The 23,811-nt window shown below is 45.5% G+C and overlaps 1 protein-coding gene and 1 long non-coding RNA gene across 8 annotated transcripts in view; one reads left to right on the forward strand and one right to left on the reverse strand.

Annotated features, from left to right (window-relative positions):
• The window catches only part of PLEKHM3 (pleckstrin homology domain containing, family M, member 3), a 162,666-nt gene that overhangs the window by 89,671 nt on the left and 49,184 nt on the right, over nucleotides 1–23,811 (forward strand). For 2 of the 7 annotated variants that reach the window (XM_005874214.2, XM_014546076.1), the window contains exon 6: nucleotides 802–865. In XM_005874214.2, coding sequence (XP_005874276.1) covers nucleotides 802–865 — 64 coding nt within the window. Of the gene's footprint in view, nucleotides 1–801; nucleotides 866–2,700; nucleotides 3,213–3,297; nucleotides 3,776–16,146; nucleotides 16,558–17,330; nucleotides 17,386–20,337; nucleotides 20,355–21,525; nucleotides 21,828–23,811 lie in introns of those variants that run through there. The other 5 variants (XM_014546079.1, XM_005874215.2, XM_014546077.1 and 2 more) reach the window with 5 other exon arrangements.
• Nucleotides 1–23,811, reverse strand: part of LOC102244947 — a 65,615-nt gene that overhangs the window by 12,738 nt on the left and 29,066 nt on the right. The window lies entirely within an intron of this gene.

The raw sequence follows: 23,811 nt of genomic DNA on the forward strand, positions 1-23,811 counted from the left end.
GGGGGGGTGGGGGGGGTGGTGGGGGTGGTGGTGGTTTCTAATCACCTATACCTTGGTACCTGTATCCTTATCCATATTCTACTGGGATGTTTGTGTGTGTTTTAAGTTCACTCACTGTCATTTATCCAGATGCTATGAACCGACAGCAGCCAAAGATATTGGACGTTGTCAGGGAGTCCCAGTTTGAACTGTTTTGTTCCATTGTTTCCATTTGTGCCTGTGTTTTAATACTATTACTATACATGTAAGAGGATAGTTCATTGATGTGATATTGAGCAGTACTATCCCTACTGATGAAACCCATAGGAGTCTGTAGACAAAAGACACACAAGTTGCCACTCCACTGATTTCCTCAACTCAACTCTATTAATTTAGACATAGAATAATAGAGCTGGAAAGATACTTAGAGAATGGAGTTCAGTCTACTTCATTCCACAGTGAAGAAACTGAAGAAGGTTTTGCGACTTGCCTGAGATGACACAGCTTGTTAGGGACCTGGCTGGTACAAGAATCTGGTGCTGCGGCCCTCAGGCCTGGACCATTACATGGTACTGCTAGCACCTTGGGTTACAGAAGAAATCCAAGATCAAACGTTTACTTCCATCTTGCTCTCCGTGTTAGGAAGAAAAAGATCTGAACAAAGGGATTATTACCGACTTCTCGGAGGGTGTGAGGAGGAGTACAGGTGGACGGGGGAGCAGGCAGACGAAAGGGATCTTGAATGAGACTTTAAAACTTATCAGAACAAGGGTATTTTGTGGCAGCACCACAGGTCATGTGTGTTTCTGTCCTTGTTTTCAGAATTTTCCCCAGAGAATACCTCCTTCAACAGATCCACCTGTATTCCCTTGCCGATCTGCAGCAGGTAGGTACTCAGAGGGGCCATTTCATTTCTCTTTTCTCCCTGGGGAGTGCCTTTGTTTATTGTGGTCTTGGCACTGAAATCTTTGGGGTAGTTCTCTTTGTAAGCCCTGATAATCGATTAATTTCTATTCATAATGGAAAAAATAAACTTAGTATAAAAAGATATTCCAGGACAGTAACAAATGTTGGCAAAGGCGTAGAGAAATTGGAGCTCTCATACACTGCTGGTGGGAATGCAAAGTGGTGTAGCCACTGTGGAAAACAGTCTGGAAGCCCCTCAAAGAATTAAACAGCTACCATATGACCCAGCAGTTCCATTCCTAGATATGTACCAACAGAATTGAAAACATATGTTCACTTTAACACTTACTTATACATGCATAGTCATAATAACCAAAGAGTGGAAACAACCCAAACATTCATCAACTGATGAATAAACACAATTTTTATATCCATACAATGGAATATTATTTGGCCATAAAAAGGAGTACAGTACTGATACATGCTACAATGTGAATGCACCTGAAAACATCGTGCTGAAAGAAGCCAAACAGAAGAGAATACATATTTTATTATCTATTTAAATGAAATGTCCCAAACAGGCAAATCCCTGGAGATGGAAAGTAGATGAGTGGTTGCCAGGGCCTGGGAGAATAGGGGAATGAGGGGGGACTGCTAATATCTGGGATTTCCTTTGGGAATGTTGAAAATATTCTGGAATTACATAGTGGTGGTTGGTTGCACAACTTTGTGAATATGCTAGAGACCAGTGAATTGAATACTTTAAAAGAGTAGGTCTTATGGTATGTGAATTATATCTCAGTAAAAAAATTGTATGAGGAGAAAAGATGTAAAAGCAGTGACTATTAAACTCTTTGTGCTCAAGCCACACAGTTGGTTGACTATAAATTTTAATAAAACATAAAGCATATAGGAGTCAAAATAATCTTTTTATACTTTTGTTAGTGTATGTTCTTTTAATGATTGACAGGTGAGCAGCCAGGAAGAAAAATATCATTTGTCTGTTCAACCCAAAGTTCCGAATATGTTAAGCTTAGTTTTAATCCTTTAAATCAGCAACTCCCTCCCTAAGAAGACACTAAATGAAGGCATATCTATTAATTCTTTCAAGAGTTAATTTTAAAAAGTAATTATGACAACTTCCAGAACATCTCCAACTGCTGTGATTTTGCTCTTTTGTTGGTTGTTTTCCTCTCTGGTGGTTTTGTCCAGAAGAAATGAGGTCAACTGGAAAACTACAGATCCTTAAGTCATTTTTCAAGACAAAAAAATCTTAATTGTAGTTTAAACTTAAGACTTTTGTGTTCTCTTTGTCCCTTAAAGGTAGGAAATTTGTTTTAAATGAAAGAAATACTTTTAGAGCATTTAGTGGGAGAGGTCTGAGAGAACATTAGAGTTTTCATTTCATTTGGGTATTGAGTTTAAGCCTATTTGCACCTATCAGCTCCCTCCACTCCTTCAGGTCGGCCTGTCCATCGCTGCATGATCAAGCTGCAGCAAGCAGTCTGCTGGTTGGGGTGGAAAGGGATAGATTTTAACTTATTATTATTATTTTTAATCCTCACCTGAGAATATGTTTTTATTGATTTTAGAGAGAGAAGATGTGAGAGAGAGGGAGAGAAACATTGATGTGAGAAACATCGATCTGTTGCCTCCTGAACACATCCCCACTGGGGATCAACCCTGTACGGGATGATGCTCCAGCCAACTGAGCCACCTGGCCAGGGCAGCGATATATTTTTAGTTATGATTGCCCAGTCATGTTCAAGGGGAAGCATGATGAAAATACCCATTATGCATTTATCTATTTTCTAGGACTTTACCTGATTGTAGTATCTGAGGACCAGACTATCACTTGAGAAGTATGTTTAAAGGCACCAACGTGGTCTTGTAGAGGTGGCTGAAAATAAAACGGGTGGGCTCCAAAGTGAGTCCTCTTTGAGGAAGCCTTTCATAAATGAGTTTTGATACCAGATGAAGAGAAAGAATCAGAGTAATTCCATATTCCTTTTGGAGCGTCAAAGTAGTACATCTATTTGACATAATAAAACCTGCTTTCTAAAGCTTTCCTATACCCTGCTGTCTCCCCCATCTCCTTTTCTTTTCCTTGTAATACTCAAACCATACACGCCAAGCAGCTTACATAAATCTTGGTGGGCAGACCATTAGCCCCATAAGCAGCTTAATCAGTTTTCAGCCTCAGTAGTAAAGTGACAGAGGCAAAGCAGCAGCTCATCAGACTCCCTGTGGGCGGGGTGGCTCGAGCTCCCTGCGTCCATTTACTCCAACCTGGCTCTTTGTGCCTGGCTTTAAAACCCCAAACTTATCATATTTAGAGGAGGTTTAATTCAATTACTTTTCCTGCCTGGGGTGGGTTAAATTGGATTTAGCTTTTGATCTGTCTACATCTAGGCTATCAATACTGAAGGGCACCTCCACCTCATCTAACCTTGGCTTCTGAGTAAATTTCATCCACATTTTCTGGCTCTGAACCATTCTTGCAGATAAACAGGTAAGGGAAGGGAACACACAGAGGAAAAAAATACTGTTGCTTTGTGACAGAGCGTATTAGTGGTGGCAGGTGGCCCGGCCTACCTGCCCCAGCTGGCCAGCCCCATTTGTCCTGTACCGTTTGGCCTCTGTCTGGCTTATTGTCATACTGTTTCATGTCAGCTGAGGAGTTTCACAGTCATTTCTCCCACTTCATTTCTCCCCTCACCCCTGAAACAAAGTTCTCTCTAAACACAGATCTTTCTCTCATAGAAAACAGCTATAGAGACATGCATTTCAGTTTATAAATCTTGCAGGGGAGAGGAAGGTAAACTAAAGCAAGTAGCTAACGAGTTATAGATCTCAGTAATAATGCAAATATCCTTCCTAAAGGCAGGTTTCTTTCTCCAAATTTCTCTTAAGAATTTGATTATTTTTTAGTAGTTTATAGTTTAAAAACACAAAACATAGACATCTTTCTCTCCAGAAAGAAAAAAAAAGAATTTAATAAACATTGTAAAGGAGGATTTATAATTTAAGTATATACAATCTTAAAATAATGCAGTACACAAAACACTAATAATACAAAAATTACGGTGCTGAAAGAATTCTGGCACAAAAATATTTACTATCTTCTTATCTCTCTCTGTGTGTCTGTATTCATTTTCATAAATAACAATCCCTAAAGTTATAGCCAATAGACTCAGTTCAACAATTTGGCTGAAGAATTCAAGCTACTAATGCAGCTTGAATTCAAGGCCATTTCCCCCTTCTCATTATCTGACCGTCCTGGCCTCTCTGCCTGCATTCTCCCCTCTGATCGTACACTTGGGTGTTGAAAATACACAGCACAGACGAACCTTGCTGAACAAACGAACTCCTCAAGTGGTGCTGGAGCTGGTGTCACCTGCCCACGGGCCAGTGGGTGCCAGTTACTGGCCACATTCGTAGCTTATGCTGCTACCGAGTCCCTAATGGTCTATTTCCCCAGGGATTAAGTTACTCACTGGGTTTTACTAGCACATCGTGGAAGCAGCAGCTGAACAAGTCACTACCTGACTGTAATCGGCGGCAGCGCTGTAACATGTAACATGAAAGACAGGAGCCAAGGCCCCTCCTGGCCTGGTAGCAGGGCCATGGGAGGGAGGAGATGGGGCAGAGGCTGGAGTTACTCCTTTCTTAAGTTTGGAATTTCAGATGAGTTTCTGATCAGCAAAGTAAAAATTTCTAGAAAATCCTATTAAATCCTTTGACTATAAATCTAACAGAAAATAAAATCATATGAACAGAAACTTCCTTTCAGGAGGTGAGACTGCACAGTGGTATTTTGGAACCCACAGGTGGTTCTTATAAAGGATTTGGCAGGCAATGACTAAGCATATGTGAACCAATGGACAAGTATTGGTGCTTTAAAATCTATAAATCTCAAAATTTCTTTTTTTTAAGTTGTATGTTTCAATTACAGTTTACTTTCAATATTATGTTGTACTGGGTTCAATGTACATCATGGGGATTACTTTACAGTGTGTCGCCACCCCCCACCCCCCAATATTTCCAGTACTATTGGTGCGTGTTCTGAAACGGAGGCACTACTTTTTAAGGGCTTTCTCCTGGTTTGACACTTTGAGAATGGGAAGCAGAATAGAATTTGTGTTTGGTTATTTTCAGTCTATCCATCACTATCACAATCCATGGAAAAGCTTTAAGATAGGGTTACAATAAAAAGAGACGCTCCTGTGAGAGACAGCAGGGAGACGCCCTAACTCTGCGTGCATAGCTCTCCCCTTTCCCTGGGAACCACGGGGCAAACCATCCCCTTCCCGCGTCCCCTCAGCTATTTTAACACTGAGAAGGTTCCACATTTTACCAGTAGAATACATTAGTCTATGTAAGTTAATGTTCAAGAGAGTGTAGTTGCTCGTAAGGAGCAAATCAGACCCCTGGTTTAATGTGTCACTCCTCCGACTGAGTAAGTGATAGGAGATTTCTTCTCAAGTTCCCGCTACCTGCTGAAAGGAAAGGTCAGGTTTAACTTCTAAATTTTGGCTACTCACGCTCTGGTGACAAAAACCCAAAATGTATATTAATGACTAACTCTTCTGGTGTTACTCACCTTTGGGGCATGTGTAAGCTAAGCACTAAATGATTCTGTTTGTCCATGATTCATGAGAAAGGATACTGGAGGGTCCCATGGGTGAGGCGGCCGGTTAGAGGGGGCCCCTCCCCACCCACTCCCTGCACCGCTTCACTCACCCCCCAACACACACACTCCTCCTGTGGGACCGTCTGAAGAACTGACTTGCCCATGGTTCACCTTCCCTACATTTCCAACCAGACTCTACCTGCAGGTGAAGGCAATTTAGATTCTAGTTAATACGAAATATATTACCTAAGAAGAATAAATTATTTTGGCACCAATTCATTTGTCTTATTCATCAGTTGAAAACATAGCATGATATTTGAGGGTTGAGAGACTTGAACAGAGAAGTTTTAATGATGAAAAAGATGGAAAAGTCTGGAGTTTGGAGTACTCACTAAAGAGACGTGAAATGGAAATGATGCCAGAGAGGGGGACCCATAGCCCTCAGGAGCCAGGGAGAGAGGAGTAAATCGAGTGCAGACTGCCTTTCTGCAGAGGCCCAAGGGTCTGCCGGTTTGTTTTATGCTGACACAGTAACACTTACTCTAAGCAGCTGGGCATATACTTCCAATGAATGGATGGATGGATGAATACACACACATACGTACACTAACCTAAACTCGCTAGCTCTCTTCCCAACAGAAAACCAAACTAATCATTTTCATGTTAGCCCCGAAACAAAACAGTATTAGAAATGCTGATCTCTAAAACCAAATGACAGTCTCTGCTTTTTATATGTCAGAATAATGGTGAGTTGTTCAATGTGACCAACTTTCTGAACATTAAACATTCCTGAACAGCTAGCTACCTTTTCAGTGAACTTTTCTGCTAGTCTTCCGGACCCATGGAGCGTAGGAATTGTCATCTGCGTGACCTAAACATATGTCAGCACTGGCCTCGGAGGAGTCATGCAGACGGTGGTCCCAGCTTGCAGATTTTCTCGTGTTGTCTAGCTAGTGAGCGTGATCACCAAAAGGCCATGTTGAAGGCATTTCAAGGCCACTTGTTAAAAACACACTTTACTGAATTCTTCTCCCAGGAAGTTATGCAAGTAATTTCGCATGGCCCTGCCCCGCCAAGCAAACACAGACTCAGAGAATGTTATTGTCTGTGGGCGCTATTCAGAGCCAGCAGACAAAGGCCGCGCCTAAGTGGGCACCCAGCGCAGCTGCCCTTTCACCGGAGAAGTAACAGGTGATGACCTTTATTCACACGGGGCTGCCGTCTTTCAATTCACAGCCGAGAGGAACACGGCGCCTCAGTACCACAGCCAAGTCAGCAGTCCCCCAGCCTCAGGAGCCGAGGAACTCGTATTCACAGCCTCTCAGCACCCCTGATCCCCACGCCATTGTCCGCCCAGGCGTTAGCGGGCAGGATAACTAATTAGGAGCATTCGGATTTAACAAGCAGAAAAACAAAGTGTGACAGCTCGCCTGTGTTGCTCTGTGGCCAGCGCCGGTGCCCGCCACTGCCCGCTGCCTTCAAACCCCCCTGAGCATAACATGGAGTGAGGCAGGAATGAGGCCTCAGGAAAACATCACTAAATCTCTGTTCGCTCCTTTAGCCAGGGTTGCTCCAACCAATTAATGAGTTAGTTTTCCATATGTTATCTGTGGGAAAGTCATGCCTTTTAAATAAGTGGATCTCTAACAAGCGCACATGTGTGTTTCCCTTGACGATCTTTCCGGAGGGAAGGAAGGGATCGAATGCTATTCCGTGAAGGATGGGCAGGTTGGCAGCAGAGCAAACAGTTTCTCGGGGGAGCGGGGAGTGCTGAGCAGATCCTGCCTCGGGTTCAGTCTCCCCAGCGTTTCAGATTTTGGGTGGAGGGAGAAGTGACAGTACTGCCACACGCCAGGGCGGGCGCCGGGTCTCTGCTCCCCCAAGGCCTCCGTCTTTGGAGTCCTGCTGATCTTACTGCTGGCTTTTGGTGTTTGGGTGATGGAACCAGCTCTCTGAGCGACTTAAAGTAGTTGATCAACAAGGTGGTGATATAGATTGCTCTTTATACCAGCTGATTAGTCTTTGCCTAGATAAAACTTTGTCTGTCTGCAGACCCAGGCTCCACACCCAACTGTGTCCACACACCTGGTCCGCAGAGCAGTGACTGAGCACGGGGAAGGCGGGCAGGCGCAGTGGCAGGCAGTGTGGCTGCGCTGGGAACCAAGTGGGAAAGATGATTGTGTTGTGAATGTTGGATAGAGAGCCTTGTCCTCCAGGTTGAGATGAGGATTCCAGAAGCCAACCCTCAGCGCGTCAAGTATAAACAACATTGTAATAGATGAGGATACACCACAGAATTGAGTACTGTTTAGTCATTGCTGAAATTGCTTTCCCGGGCATCCAGTTTCCTGGCATCCAACCATCTGGATCAGACTGGCGGTGGAATTGGACCCTCACACATGAATGTTATGAGTCACCAGGAATAGGCAGGAAAGGATTTGGATCAAAACTCACTCATCACACGGTCAGAGAAACAGAAATGTCTGCCACACCACTGGTTGGTTAGTATTAGTTAGCTGTTGCCGTATAACAAATTACCCCAAAACTTAGTAACTTAAAAGTCAGCCTTCATTGTCTCCCCGTTTCTTTGGGTGAGGAATTTCGGTCAGTTTAGTTGGGCAGTTTGGGTGTGGAGTCTGTTAGGAGGTTGCAGTCCAGATGTTGGTCAGGATTGCAGTCACCCAAAGACACCTTTGCCTCCCAAGGTGGGCTAATCGCACAGCTGGCGAGTTGGTGCTGGTGGTTGGTGGGAGGCCTCCGCTCCTCCCCACGGGCCTCTGCACAGGCTGCTCACGTGTCCTCGGGACGTGACGGCTGGCTGGCCAGCGACCTGGAGCGTGGAAGCAGGTGAAGCTGTCCTTCCCCAGGACCTTGCTCCGAAGCCAGCTAGCATCACTTCTGCCACATTCTGTCCATTTGAAGTAAGTCACATTGTTGGGCCCACATTTATGGAAAAGAGAATTAGACTTCACCTTCCAAAAGCAGGCTTGTCAAAGAACATGCGAATGTGTTCTAAAACCACCGTATCCTGTAATGATCACATTTGGTATTTGCATTTTGCTTTATCTTTTAAAAAGCATTTTTCCAAACAACTTGGAGAGAGAGGCAGGTCTGCCTTTTTCACACCCCCCTTGACAGGCAAGAAAACTGAGATGTGGAAAGTTAGTGGCTGGCCAGAGCTACCCAGCTCCTACCAAGTGACTGGACCGAGACGGAAGCCGAGGTTTTCTGGCTCCTTGTCCAGCGTCCGGCTGCTGTGCGACATGAGCGTCTGAGTATTAAAAACAGGCAGCCTCTTGGGTAATCTCATACTTGCCATGCTTGAGACACAGAGATACAAAGGGGGAAATACTTTCAAAAAGCTCAAGAAAAGAGAAATACGAAGTCAGAAACGACTCTTTACAGTTACTTTCTATAAACAGCCTGAGAGGCCTCCCTCTCATGTATGATACACTCACAGGGAGTAGCCTTGGCCCCAGAAAGGGGTCTGGGTCCTTCCCCCTCACGCTAATTCTATTTCCCTGATCAAACTTCCCTTATGCCACCAACAGCCAACAGGAAAGGGCCCTTCTGGTTCTTCCTTTCTATTTGGTTCAGTTCAAATGTGTTGAATGCCTTCTGTGTGCTGGGCACTGTGCTGGGAACAGGGGGCACAAAGGTGAGTAAGTCCCGGTCCCTTTCCTCATCGAGTTCACAGTCTAATGAAAGAGGCAGATAAGCACCTTTTCAGTCAGTGGGTTTGAACACAGGGCCCTTGGGAAACACATCTAGCCAAGTGTGGCAGGTTCTATTTTGTGAAGGTGGACACAACAGTCGCTTTCATCCTGCACGCCCTGCGTACACTGTGACTTTGACATTCCTCCCATCGAGAAGGGGCGGCGGCGGGGTCTGTGTTCCCTCTCCCTGGATTTGGATGGGCCTGTGACCATGGGGGTGATGCTGTGTGACCTCCAAGGCTGGGTCACAGAATGATACAGCTTCAACCTGGTGCTCTGTGGGGACGTTCGCTCTTGTTAAGCAGCCATTATGTCAACCAGCCTATGAGGAGTCCTGGTTGACAGCCATTAGCAACACCAAACACATGAGTGAAAATGCCTTCAAATGGCTCCCACCCCTAGCTTGCAAGAAGGCTACAGAGAAGGACAAGCCACTGTTGAGTATGTTTCCCCTCCACGTCACGCGTGGTTCAGGGTTCAGGATCTGGAAGAGGAGCCGCACACAAATGAAAGAAAAGAGACAAGAGATAATTTGGAAATACTGGGGAGCCAGGCGGGCAAGTCCAACTCAAGGAGAAGGACTTCCACTGGAGCTCAGGCCTTGCCAAGCTTTTATTGATCTGGGATAGCCCTTAGGTAGGGAGGTTCCAGTGACACACAGACTAGCCCATCAGCAGGCAATTTCCAGTAATAGGCAGACTATCTAATCAACAGGGATTTACATGAGTATCTAATCAATAAGGAATTAAATGAATTAAGGTGGGGAGGATGCTTCAGCTACCATTATCTAGATTAACTGGGTGGTGCACAGCTCCGACCTTTGCTAGGGCTTCAAAGGTCACCAGCTTTTGGGATCTCTACGCTTCTCTGCTAGTGAAGACAATAGATGGTCTCCGACAAGCCACCACGGAGCTCAGACAAGCCATCTCCACTGTGTCCTGCTTGAACTCGGGCCTGTAGAACCTAAGCATAATGAAACGATTGTCTTGAATTGCTGCTGACTTCAGGGTCAAGTATATGAGCCTTCCTAGTGGTATAAGTGCTGGTCTTAGTGTTGTTATGAGATGTGGCTGCTTAGGTTTTAGAGGCTGCCTAGGTTTTGGGGTAATTTGTTTTTAGCCACAGTAACCAGAACAAACGCCTAGGAACTCAGCTGTCAGGGAAGGCTTCCTAGAAGCTGTAGTTCTAAAGGTGACGCGAGGCCCTGTGGATGTGGGCCCAGCAGAGGGGAGTGACAGAGGACTTTCGGGCCCTGGGAGCCCCGAGCCCCTCGTGACCGATCACAGTGTTTCTGTGATGGAAACGAGCAGGAGAACATTTTCATTACTGACTTGGACGTTTCTGAAGAACATTTTGACTGCATGCTTCAGGATTATTTTGATAAATTGTCTCAGCAAACATTCATGGAATGAGTATGATGGGGTCACTCTGCTTTCCTGAGACATGAAAGTCTGTTTTCTAAAGACTTTGTGAAAGTCTCCCCAGCCTAGAGCTGCAGAGGGTAGAGTTTATAACTATTCCCGCCCACCTGTGCTCCTGAAACATGATCGTTTGCTATCACCAAACCCCTGGCTGGGTGTTCTCTTCCTGTTCATTTTTTCATTTAGCAAACATTTACTAAGCACATACTGTGTTCCAGAGCCATGGTCACCTTGAAGTTGAGAGAACTCATTTTCTCAGAAAAGGACTAATGGTTCCTACTAATTGTGGTCAGACTCCTGTACTCTGCCTGTGTGCCGAGAACTTCTGGTATGAGGCTGCCCAGGATTCTGCTCAACCTAGCGATACCAGTGGGACTTTACCCCCCGGGGACTCATGTCAACAGTCTACATTTGCTGCTGCTCTTCAGGGGGCCGGGGGATCGAGAGAAAGCTCTTTCTTGTTAGGTGTTGAGGGCTTAGGAGGTTCTAGCACTTCCATAAAGTCCATCCACTAGACGATGCTCCAGAAGTGGAACCGGAAGTGTGGTCGCCTCAAAGGACAGATTAGCACGTGTGTCTTAGCCAAGACTGTTGGCTGTGACAGCAGCCTGCAGTTCCATCTACATTTGGAACTTGCTCCTTTTCAACAACATCGCCCTCATTTTTCTGAGGAAAAAATAGACGGTTGACTGGGACAGCTCTTTCTATTATGACTTGTTTTTTGTTTTGTTTTCATTTCTGGCTGAGTCCTGTTAAACCATCAACACATTTGCTCCTGGAATGTTAAACAAGATTCAGAGTCATTGGTGACAGCAGGGAAGATCTTTACAGCACAGCAAACAATGCAAAGGCCTAGGCAGCAGCCTCGGTCATTCAGAAAGCTGCCGAAGCATTAATAAGCCTGGGCCTCATAGCTGTCCAACAGGTTTCTTGTCCCTCAAATTCACTTTCTTCCTGAGAGCAAGTCCTTCATTTATTCACCCAGATAAGAAGAAAGCGATAACTATCTCTTATGTGCCACTTTCTGTGTCAGGTGCTGGGGACAGGATAGAAGGGTGCAGCTGTGGGGGTGGGCCAAGCACACTGGGCAGTGCCATCCATGTTCGAAAGGAGGGAATAGGGTTTTAGAACAGGGTTCAGTAGACTTGGGTTATTGCAGAGGCCAGGCAAGTGGCATCTGTGCCCAAGCAGGGCCAAGGTGAGACATGCGGCGGCCGTGATGACAAACCAAAGCGTGCCCCCCTCTGCGGGGCCAGCTGCTACTCAGTCACCCCTGTTGTCATGCCTTCCCGTTTTCCAAGAAAAGCCGGAAATCCGTATTTTTATGTGAAATTTCTCAATATTTAAACACACTGCAGGCCAAACAAAACACAGCCACTGGTTTTGACCTCTGCTTTATACTAGAGAATGCCTGCTTTTGTTCCGTCAAACTAATGAATGCTCAATTACGAGAAGGAATCTGGAGGTTAGGGTTAGATTGTGCTCCTCAAAAGCCCGCAGACCCCATCCCCAGCCCTCGAGGTCCTAATTGACAGACATGCGCAGGCTGACAGCAGGGCTCTGAGAGTGGACACGCACAAGGAAACGGGCGAGCCATTCCAGGTCACTCTGCAAGGTCAGGGCAGCAACGCAAACATTCGGAGGTCAGGTGGCAGCAAGGAAGCCCTCCACTTCCCGGAGCTGTCGGTTAATAAATCATATTCAAACGGTATCCCCAGATTCCCTCTGCCCGGCACTGCTTTGTGAGGTGGAAAATTAAATAGAAATCAAAATTAAGATGGCTGTCAGGAGACCAGCAGGCCAGCGTGAGGCAGGCATGGGATGGAGTTTCTGCCTGGAGCAAAGGTCTCCAAAGCGGTAATGATACCTGACCTTGGGCATTGCAGAAGGTTGGATGGTGCAGTGGTTATGTGCTGGGGCCTTGGAGCCTGACTGCCCACGCTCAAATGCCAGCTCATGCCAGACTCACTAGGTGACCTTGGGCAAGTCACTTCTCTTCCTCAAGAGGCACTTCATCTCTGAAGTGGGGAATATAGTACCTTCCCCAAAAGGTTTTTGTGAGGTTTAGAGGCATTCATATCTATCAGGCACTTAGAACTGTGCTTGAGCGACTTGAGCCCGAGTCTCGGCCTCTCACCTTCCTCCCCAAACAACATGAACTTCAGCACCCACTCCAGCTTCTCCAGCCACCCTGGGCCCCGTGGGACTGGCCAGCAGCACGGCCTGTGTCTCTGCAGGCATCGGGCCCTCGGGCTCCTGGATCTCCGTGTCCCACTCCACCAGCGTGCAAGACAGCTGGGGGCCCGGGGCCTGGCAGTGGGGAGGGCGAGGGGGGAGGGCGCATAGGGGGCTCCAGAGTGAGAAGGTGACTATGCAATGTCTGAATGACCTGGCCTCCTACCTGGAGAGGAGCCTGGAGGCTGATACCAGAGACTAGAGAGCAGAATCTGGGGACCCCTGGAGAAGGGACCCCAGCTTAGAGACAGGACATTATTTCAAGGCCACTGAGCACCTGAGGGCTCAGATCTTTGCAAGTTCTGTGGACAATGCCCGCTTCATTCTGCATATGACAACGTCCTGAATTGCTGCTGACTTCGGGGTCAAGTATATGAGCCTTCCTAGTGGTATAAGTGCTGGTCTTAGTGTTGTTATGAGATGGGGACCTTTTCACCAGTGGCTCCCTGTAGCCAGCTTTCTCCAGTGTCACCAAGACTCTGCATCTGTGGACACCAGACTCCAGCTGACACCACAGAAACAATGTTTACTACACCCAGTTTTACCCCTCAGGTTCTGTAGGTGTTCCTAGCCCTGGATTTTGCCATAGCAGCAGCTGTCACCATATGGCCCAGCACCTGGGTGGGGAATGCTTTCCCCGCCTCCAGGGTGGTCCTAGACTAGCCTTCCCCTAGTGGTCGCACAGGGAATTGCACCTGGAGAACCCACCCCACCCCCGACCCCCAGGCAAGGAGCTCTCCATGCGGTTATGGTGGAGCACTCAGGTCTGGCCCTCCAGCCTCACCACCTTTCTTTGGTCTTGCTGAGAGGCCTGAGTTTAGACCAGAGGGTTGGTTTGGGCTTCCCCCAAACGGTAGGCACCTTCAGCACCTGTCTCTTTGAAGGATGCATGCCCTTCGGGTGGGCTGTGCACAGATACCTTTTCAATTTTACAGAATCATAGACTATTTTCTGTGCCTAAAAAAATATTGAGTCCACCCTGTTTCTGCAGGTAGAGAAGGGAGGAGCTTACCAGACTGAAATGTTGGCAGAAACAAAGAAAATCCATGTTTCTTCCCACCTGCAATCATAGTTTTACTAGCGTGTAAAGCACACACAGAATTTGCAGTGCATTCCTCCCTTGCAGTAGGGGGGAGGCCCTGCTGTGAGTGTAATTGGCTTTCTAGCTTCCTTTAATGCTGAGGCGGAAGGCAGCTTGGACTGAAGAGCCTTTACTCTTGGAATTAACCGGCGTTGAATTGTGTTTAAATTCCACGCATCTCCCTGAATGCGTGTGTTCCATTAAGTCTCACTCAGGAGTGGAAGCTCGGCTTACCTCTGAAAATATCCCCGTCCCTAGCATTTCTCGGGCTTCATAAAAGCTGGGTTTCTTTGCTTTTCTAATAGATTTTAACTTAACCCTTATAGGGATTATTCTTAGCCCTGTAAACCAGTAAGTTAAAGATATATGGCATCTTTAAATGACAATTTTATACAGTACATCCAAATTTGGACCATTTTTTTTTTTTTTCAAGCTTTGGCTTTGTCCTATATCTGTTCCCAAAAAGAGAGTCACGGTCTATTTGGATAGAAACCACCTTCATCCCTTTACCTCGAGTCTGAAGTGTCCTCATTTGTGAGGTAAAAGATTGAATTAGCGATTTTTACAGCCCCTTCCAGCTTTAGGACCGGGGTTCCATGACTTTATGATACTTGAGAAGCAGTGAAGTTGTGGAAGCCCCTCTACTTACATCTACTTTCTGGGGTTTCCCAGACAGTTTGCACAAAGCAGCCCGGCTGTGGGCACAGCCAGGAACCTGGAGCTAGAGCCAGATCTCAGCCCCTCCAGTCCCCAGGGACAAATGTCAAGATTTTCCTTTGCCAGAGGTCAACTGATGATTTGCTTTTTTTTTTTTTTTTTTCATGAAATAGCTGTTTCAAGCATTTTCACAGATATGATATGAAGGACAGCTTATATAAACAAGTTAAATATTTTGGTTTCACATATTCCTTAAAGACAAATTATCTCAGTACCTTATTATCCAGTGGCAGTTAGAATAACACCCAGCACACACAAGTTGGCCAATAAAAATATAAGAAGATGATATTGCCATGTAGTGGGTTTGCTACATCAGTCAGGTTATCTAGGAGTTGGTGTTTGTGTTGGGCTAACAGCGAGAGCCCACTGCAGCTCAGGTGTGCATAAGGGACAATAAACGGATGGCGCATTATAAGAGAAGGTTTAGAGCTGAAGAATAAAGGGGGTCAGGGGGAAGGTATTGTGAGTGGATTCCTGGCTAGAGCAGAGGTCAAGGGTGCAGAGAGAAAGTAGGCTAGGCAATCGCAGGTAATAAAACTACCGATTTGAGTTTCATCTTTTTCTCCTTTCTCTGCCTACTGCCTGCTGGGGGGCAGGGACTGTTCATCTGACAGGCAGGAGGAGCTAAAAGGGCCTGGGTTTTCAGTCTGCTTTCTTCAGTCCCTGAGCTAGGCACACTCACTGAAGGCAAGGGGCTTGCTCATTTCACTGTCATTTCATATCACTTAGTCAAGGAGAGAGAGCGGAGCATTTAGAAAACCCACAATCCAGGGTGACAACAGCTTATCCTTTAGCAAGTCACATAATCTCTCCGGTGCTTAAAATCTTTGTAAAGTGGAAAAGCTGTCCTAATGATTAGATTAATAATATCTGCTTTTTAAATATGCCTCCAAATGTTACTTTTATTATTGAGTGCTTATCTTTAGGCCAGACCCTGTTTGCAATGGACACAGATGACCTCATTTGATCCTCACTACAGCCCTCTGTGATAGAGACTATTATTATCCACCTTTTACAAATGAAATGAACTTGCCCAAAGCTGTCTATCTAGCCAGCAGTGGAGGAACTAGGGTTTAAACCAGCGGTTCTCAACCTGTGGGTCACAACCCCTTTGGCAGTCGAACGACCCTTTCACGGGGGTCGCCTAAGACCATCCTGCATATCAGATATTTACATTACGATTCATAACAGTAACAACATTACAGTTATGAAGTAGCAACGAAAATAATTTTATGGTTGGGTCACAACATGAGGAACTGTATTTAAAGGGCCAGAAGGTTGAGAACCACTGGCCCAGGCTGTCCTATTCTAGCCCTCTCCCTCCTTTGTTTTGTTTCAATGTGGGATGCAATGTTTCCGACTTAAAACAAAGAATAACGGATACAGTCAGCTGCAGTTGAGGGGTCCCCTTCTCCAGGGGCACACTCTGAACCGCCACCTTCTACCATTTCCTTCCAGCACCAACATTCTCCATTTCTAGAGGCAAACTGGCACCAAGACCTAGGAGGCAGCAGGGCCAGACCCCACTATTGCTGAAGCCCCACCAAATCGTTCCACTGGGTGGAGGAGGGAATAAGAGGGTAAAGTGGGGAACAGAACCAGGTAAATGCACCCAGAGTGTCAGCACCCCACGGGCCAAAGAGCCTAATGCCCAAGAGACTCGGTGCCGATGTGACCGGAGCCACCTGGCCCGAGTAGGCCACAGCTCCTGAAATTCCTACAGGTGCGTTTCACCACTGCCACTCGGTCAGAACAGTCCCATTCCGTCCAACCCAGTGAGTGCCCTGCAGTCGTCAACAGCAGCAAAATTCTAGAACAAAGAACTAGACACCCCATAGATTATACCCATTTATAGTCCCGAAGGGAAAGCAGGCTGATTACGTGGGATTTATGATACCATGAATTTGCTTTTCGTTTTGTTTCCAGGAGTTTAGAAGGAGCACATTCTATATTCACAGCTCGGCTGACCTGGGTCAGTGCATGTTTACGTATTAGCTAGTCTGTCCCAAACAGACCTTTGCGGTAGAGCGTCTCTCTCGCCCTGCTGGTGTGTGTGAGCGTGCGCGTGTGTGTTCACAACTGCGACTATTTTTAATGCTCCTCCTTGCCCATTGGCTCCAATCACTGGGATACACACGTATCCAAGATGAAGCCTTGCTGCCCAGGACCCTGCCTGCCTGGAGTCCTGCTAGCATCCCTCCCACATAATGTGGTCAGAAAGCCCGACTCCCCTGGAACGGCCTTCAGCCTAAAGCTTCTCTCCAGCCCTTGGAAGCACAGAGCAAAAATCTTTGGAGCAGCTGACATTTTAGGTGTGTATATAATTTACCAAACTCTTGGCCGCTCAGCTCTTAGCCAGTGGTCACAAAAGGAATTAGCAGTCCTCCCTGCTACCCCAAAACCCGAAGGAGGAAGGGTGTTACTCGGCTTTGGCACAGCGGCCTGCTGGCACACGGTGCCAAACAGCAGCACAGCGGCACATGTTGGCCACAGAAGGCTTTGGGGTGGTGGAAGGGGCCAAAATAGTTGTGGCATAAGTTGGCCAAGGTATTAAGCAGATCTGAGTTTAATTTAACATAGAGATAACAACTCTTTTTTTGTTTTCCAACTGGCTGCTGCTTTCTCTGTCTCCACGGGTCCAGAATTTTCAGCCAGGAGTCAGTTCATAAGGACATTCAAGTCCTTTCAAAGCGAGAGGTAATGGTCTTTCCATGGGCTTTCACATTTGGCCGGGCAGGATGGGGGGAGGATGCAAAGCACGTGGGATCTGGGGAAAAGCTGAAAATGGATCTTGAGGCTTGAATTCCTTCTATGAGTTTGCTTAAGCCACAGTGCCTGCGCTTAGAATAGAGAGGCAGGCAGTCTGTCTCCTCAGGATAAGGAAGGATTTGGAACTCGGCTACTGTGAGGTCTTGGCCCCTACTGTGTTTTCTGGTTTGTTTTGTTAGCAGGAGCAAGTTATTCTAGTTTCTTGCTGCTGGGGTTTTCTTCAGCACACTTATAAGCGATGTGTCTCCACCCTACTGATGGCAATGGGGTGGACGGAATGGGATAATGAAAGGGGTGGAGAGAGAAGTTGATTCAGCTGCTTCGGATGAGGGAGGCAAAGAAACCTTAGACCTCTGGGTAGCTTCTGAATTTATCGAGGGTGGGGAGGGCAGGGGACCACAAGGCCTGAAGTCATCCCAACCTGGGTCTCTCTCAGATACTAGCATGGCCAGTGGTGCCAGTTGGGAAAACCAGCTTATTGCTTGAATTACAATTTTATTACCCATGAAGTGGTTAGAAGTAGAGAAGAAGCCATAGTACTTAGGAAAGTAATCAACGAAGTGTGACCAACAGTGATTATGAGATAGACCTAAAAATGGCGGGAATGGTAAGTTTCATGTCTATTTACCACAATAAAAAAGGAATACTATCACCTTAAAGAATGGTTATGAGCACCTCAGGGAATTACTAGCACTCCTTGACTGACGGACTGTGTTTTACAGCCTCTCAAGTATTTAAGTGCTAGGCGTTACACACCGTGGTGACTGAGTTCAAAACGTGTGTGAGACAGGACACGTCTAGTGGGTAGTGCTGGGAGAGCCCCCCTTGTGGCTGTCCTCAGCTCCGGGCTGGGCACAGAAGGGGAAGATTGTATGGTTTCTGCCAAGACTATGTTACTCATTCCCATATTACAATACACCTGTGTTACTTAGCCTCTGGTCTGCTCCCAAGAGCCTTTTAAAATAAACCATAAGTGAAAGATTCAACCTTGAATCAAGTCTTTATCTTATTCATCCCGGTCCCCACCACTAAGAGCAGGGCCCGGGCAAGAAGAAGTGCCCGATAAGTCTGAGGTAAGTGGATGTGGCAGTTACAGGAAGAGGAAGGCAAGGATGAGAATGAACTCAAAAGACGCTGTTAACTCTGGCTCTGTTATTGCGTAAGGGAGCGTTTGCGAACTGAAGACCTCACTAACGTTTATCTCTTGTTTTCTCTGTAGGGCTGCCTTTCCAGTAAGCCTTTAATTAACCGCAGTCTGTTGTTTAGCTCCGGCATGCCCTCTGAAAGGCAGGCTAGCATAATGGGTGAGAGCCAGACAGCCTGGGTTTGCATCTCGGCTGCATCTTAAACTTGTTGTGCCTCAGTTTCCTTATCTGTGAAATGGGGTTAAAGTAGATGCCCACAATGTTGTGAGGTTGTTACAAATGTGTAAAATGCATAGAAGAACGCCAGGCACACGGGGAATGCTCTGTGAGCCTGTTGTTGAAAGTCCCTCTCGGTCATATTAACAAGGTGCAGCTGATTTATGACACTGTAGTGTGGCTTTATCAGACACTCTGTGACCACAGGTGCTTCCTTTCTCTGTATTTTTTTTTCTCTAACAGTGAAAGCTACCAATGAATAGGAAGGACACCTTAACTGACGCTAGAAACTCAGATCATGTTACAAAGGGGATTCCCTGCCTGACAATTGGACATTTATTTCAGCTTCTATTTCTGCCACCACCGCCAATCTTTTCTAGTTTAGATTACCTCAATTTCTCCATCTCTGACATGGTTAATAATTTACTTTATATGACTAATAAGGAAATGAATAAACCATCTATTGAAGTTTTATTGAAGTATGTTAGCAAATTATTAAAATGGGTAGTGAAAATGCTTTGTCAAATGGCCCAGCAAGCACTGATACTAGAAATTTAAAAAAATACTTTGAAAACAGTAGTTGACTGGTTAGTGATCATACCCTTTAAAAGCCATATTATAAAGCTGAGTGATGACAGCCCAATAGAAGCAGCAGAAGAGACACTATGTGGTCATCATGATCTAGAGCTGAAACTCCAAAACCAGAGTCTGGCCCTGGCCGGTGTGGCTCAGGTGATGGGGCATCTTCCTGTGCACCAAAAAGTTGCTGGTTCGATTGCCAGTCAGGGCATATGCTAGGTTGCGGGCTTGATCCCCGGTAGGGGGTGTGCAGGAGGCAGCTGATGGATGTTGAGCATTCACATCGATGTTTCTTCTCCCTTCCTTTCTAAAAATCAATAAACAGCCAAAACCGGTTTGGCTTGGTGGATAGAGCGTCGGCCTGCGGACTGAAGGGTCCCAGGTTCGATTCCAGTCTTCTGGGCACCAAAAAGTTGCTGGTTCGATTGCCAGTCAGGGCATATGCTAGGTTACGGGCTTGATCCCCGGTAGGGGGTATGCAGGAGGCAGCTGATGGATGTTGAGCACTCACATCGATGTTTCTTCTCCCTTCCTCTCTAAAAATCAATAAACTATTATCTAAAAAAAAAAAAATCAGAATCTGGTGGGGTGATACTGCTTAGTAACATTGCATTTAAGAATGATGGCCTTTTCTATCATCAAGTCTTATAGCACATTCAATAAACTATTCTCTAAAAAAAAATCAGAATCTGGTAGGGGTGATACTGCTTAGTAACATTGCATTTAAGAATGATGGCCTTTTCTATCATCAAGTCTTATAGCACATTCTTAACAGCAAATTACTTTATATGTCAGTGTGCACAAACAATGCAAATACATATTATATACTATCATTTATTTAAGGAAATCGTCGCCTTCCCGTAATTTGAAAATTCCCAGTAACTCCATTTTATTTTATTAAGCACACATTCTCACTTGATCCTAACTACCTGCTTCCCAGGATGCCCTGTAATTTATATTGCGGGCACTACCTTGTGACAGGGAGTATGAGGACTACAGCCAGTTCGAGATTCTTAAATAATGAATGAAAAACAAAGAGGAAAAAGTTATAACCTGTGAGTGGGGGAGGGCCAGGGTGGCCGGAGGGAGGGAGGGAGGCATCGGCCCAGGAATGGCATTGGGACTGGGGAGAAGGGAGGGAGCTGGCTGCCTCAAGATGTGTTATTTTTGCTGTGGCTTCTTGCTCCTCTCCACCCCCACCTCTTCCAGTCTGAGCTTGGAGTACAGTTGAGTTTTCACCACAAAACTTGGCTAGGCCTCCTCAGGGACTTTCTCTTTCCCATCTTCCCATAAATTATAGGTTTGCACATGAGAGCAGCACAGATGATTCCCATTATCTTTTGGGTTGGGTTAGGATTTTTTTTTTAACCTCCTGCCCACTTGTAAATGTGTCTCCTAGTTCAGGGAGGTGGAGCATTGGCTAGCATAGTGCCCCATCCACCGACGAATTGATCCCCCTCTTCCTTAATGGGATGGCTTTAACCTGGTTTCCTTGACCATGTGACTAGGGTCATTTTCCTTGGCCTTCAAATACTCTCAGAAGTCATTGCTCCAGGAGAGGGGGGCCTCGTCTGAGCTGTCCACCCGTATCCCCAGTACCTGGAATAGTGCCACATCCACTGCAGACTCCTCCCGTCTGTATAAGATTTTCCTCCTTATTTTGATGGTAAAGTGACATTTCTGGGACACTATTATACCTTCATCAATGACCCATTCAGATCATTGTAAAGTGATCAGACAGCTCTAGAAGAGTTAGTTTACCCCAGAACATAGAGGCCATTTATAGGTAGGGTGTAGAACTCACTAGAAGCTAGAGCCACCGCTAGCAGTTAAGATTTATTGACAGCTGCCAGTCCTGGGCACCCTTTTTGATGAGATACCCAGACCAGATGCAAATTCAGTAAAGGAAGGGGAAAGGAGTTTTCACTGCCTCACATTTGCTCTTATTCTCCTCTGTTTGGTCTCTGAAAGTACTCGAGATAAGCCTTCTAAAAGAAGTAGGTCCTGGGGAAAAGGGGCAAAGGAAAATTAAAAGATGTGACCCAGTTCCACTTTCAGGGTCTGGAACATTCTATTGCTTATAGACATAATAAGAATGAAGGAATTTTTTTTTTAATGTCCTTGACAGTGTGGGAGGAAGAAGAGAAGTAGGAAAGGAACGGTAACATTTTCAAGAAAAGAATAGTTAATCTTTGAAGCAGAATTCAATAGAAAAGTTGAGAGACCCACCTGAAAGAGCAAAGCAAATGAGGACCATAACTTGGCCTAAACAGAAGAGAAGCAGCCTGGCAATGAAGAGGTTGGTAGAGAAAAGGGAGACAAATTACAAACGGGGGATTCTTGACAACATAAAAGAAAACCTGAAGTGCTCAACTGGACACTCTGGAGGAAGAAATAGCCAAAGGGGAAAGGAAAGGAAAGCGATAAAGATGCTACCAAGATGCCTTGACCCGTTTGGCTCAGTGGATGGAGCGTCGGCCTGCGGACTGGGGGGTCCCGGGTTCGATTCCGGTCAGGGGCATGTGCCTTGGTTTCGGGCGCATCCCCAGTGGGGGGTGTGCAGGAGGCGGCTGATCGATGTTTCTCTCTCATTGATGTTTCTGTCTCTCTGTCCCTCTCCCTTCCTCTCTGTGAAGAAATCAATAAAATATATGTTTAAAAAAAAAAAATGATGCTACCAAGAAGCATGTTGTAGAGTGGGAAGACGCTGTCCTACCGTAAGCGGACAGGGACTGAAGAAGACAGACACTCTTAAACTCCAGGTCCCTGGTAGTCAGGCCACCGTCAGGGTAGACTCAGTGTAGGCTCTAGAGATTAAGTTTCCAATATGACCCTATCTTCTGTTTTAATAAGCTAACTATGTACTTGTCCACTATCTCATGCCCTAACCTTGACCAGGACCCACTAAATTAATACCCTCTCTTTCTACTTGACTGCCCTGGCAGCACCCTTGTTCTCTCTGTACTAAATATAGTTCCAGGGACAAAAGGGATGAGACACATGAAAGGCAGCAGCTTAGGATATGTTAATATGTGTCTTTCTTGTTCAAGACCAACTAATCCATCTCAGGAGCCCCCTAGAACTACTGCTTTTTGATGTTAGCATATTTATTTGATGATTTGGTGATAAGTCCTCCCTTACTGTATTTCATAATACGAATTAAATCATAACATGTGTAGCCACTCGGAGGGTTAAATCTGACATTAATTCTGTTGTTTACTCTGAATAGAAGGAACATTGATTTCATAATTTAAAACCTAATGTATTTGGATGGCATTGTTTGCCCAAAGAGTGACTTTCAGTTAAGATTCCGAAAGCTGTTCTCTACAGTGTGACCTTTTTATGTCAAAAGCATTGTTTACTGCGCCATAAAAAAACAAAAACATACCATTCAGACTTGCCCTTGCCCAAGAAAATGGGGCATGGAAGGAAACGTAAACTAAATGAACTACAAATTGTCTTCAATGCATGTGGACCAAGTTCTTTTAATTCAAGTTAGCAAATTGTCACTCTTATCCCCGAGCTGTATGTTCTTCCCAGAAATGTGTTGCTGTATTACTGTGTGCCTGGCATAGTCTAACATAAGCCTAGCCCTTTTCATGCTCCTCAGAGTATGAGATAATAAGTATAGCTCACATTTTTGAAACTCTTAATGTGTCGCTTATGGTTTTAAGAGCTTAATGTGTATCTACTCATTTGATCCTCACAGCCAACCTGTAAAGTGGTATTACTGTTATGCCCATTTCATAGGTGAAAACCTGAGGCAGGGACCGTAAATAACATGCTAGCTGGTACATAGAGAAGTCTCAGAGTGAACTCGGGAAGACTGATTTAGCCAGTGCTTTTAACACATTTCGTACCGCTCAGGAGTTTTCTCGTGTTTCGCGTGCCATCTGTTAAGGACCGCTCACGAGTGGTCTCGTTTTTCACGCCCATGGAAAAAGGAGCGAATCGAGATACTTACGTAAATTTTGTTTGGTCCCTCTTCATAAAGGAAAATGTTTTACGCAGTACCATACGTTAAAAAAGTACTAGGAACTTTCATTGTTTAATTGTTTTTGTAAATAAAAATGTTATAATTATTGAAAAACAACACCTAAAGTGCATTATGATGATTTAAATAACGTGCAGTTTGCCCAAAAACGTGCGGTCCCTGGCGTATGTCTTAGAGATTTCTATGCGGTACGCAATGTGTTAATTACTATTCGAGGACACCTCTGGGCTCATAAGTGGCTACCAAAATGCTATGAGTTTGTACAGGAGATGCTCTGAGGCTGCACATGGTCATGGCATTAAATAACAGTTAATCCCATAATGAGAAAGTTATTCTCTTTAGTCCTCTTTCTGTGCTTCAGGTGAAATCAAACAGGAAGTTCATCCTGGGGCTGGTATGACTTGAACTCCAAGCACCTGC

Source organism: Myotis brandtii, unplaced genomic scaffold (genome assembly GCF_000412655.1).
Source record: "Myotis brandtii unplaced genomic scaffold, ASM41265v1 scaffold43, whole genome shotgun sequence".
NCBI lineage: Eukaryota > Metazoa > Chordata > Mammalia > Chiroptera > Vespertilionidae > Myotis > Myotis brandtii.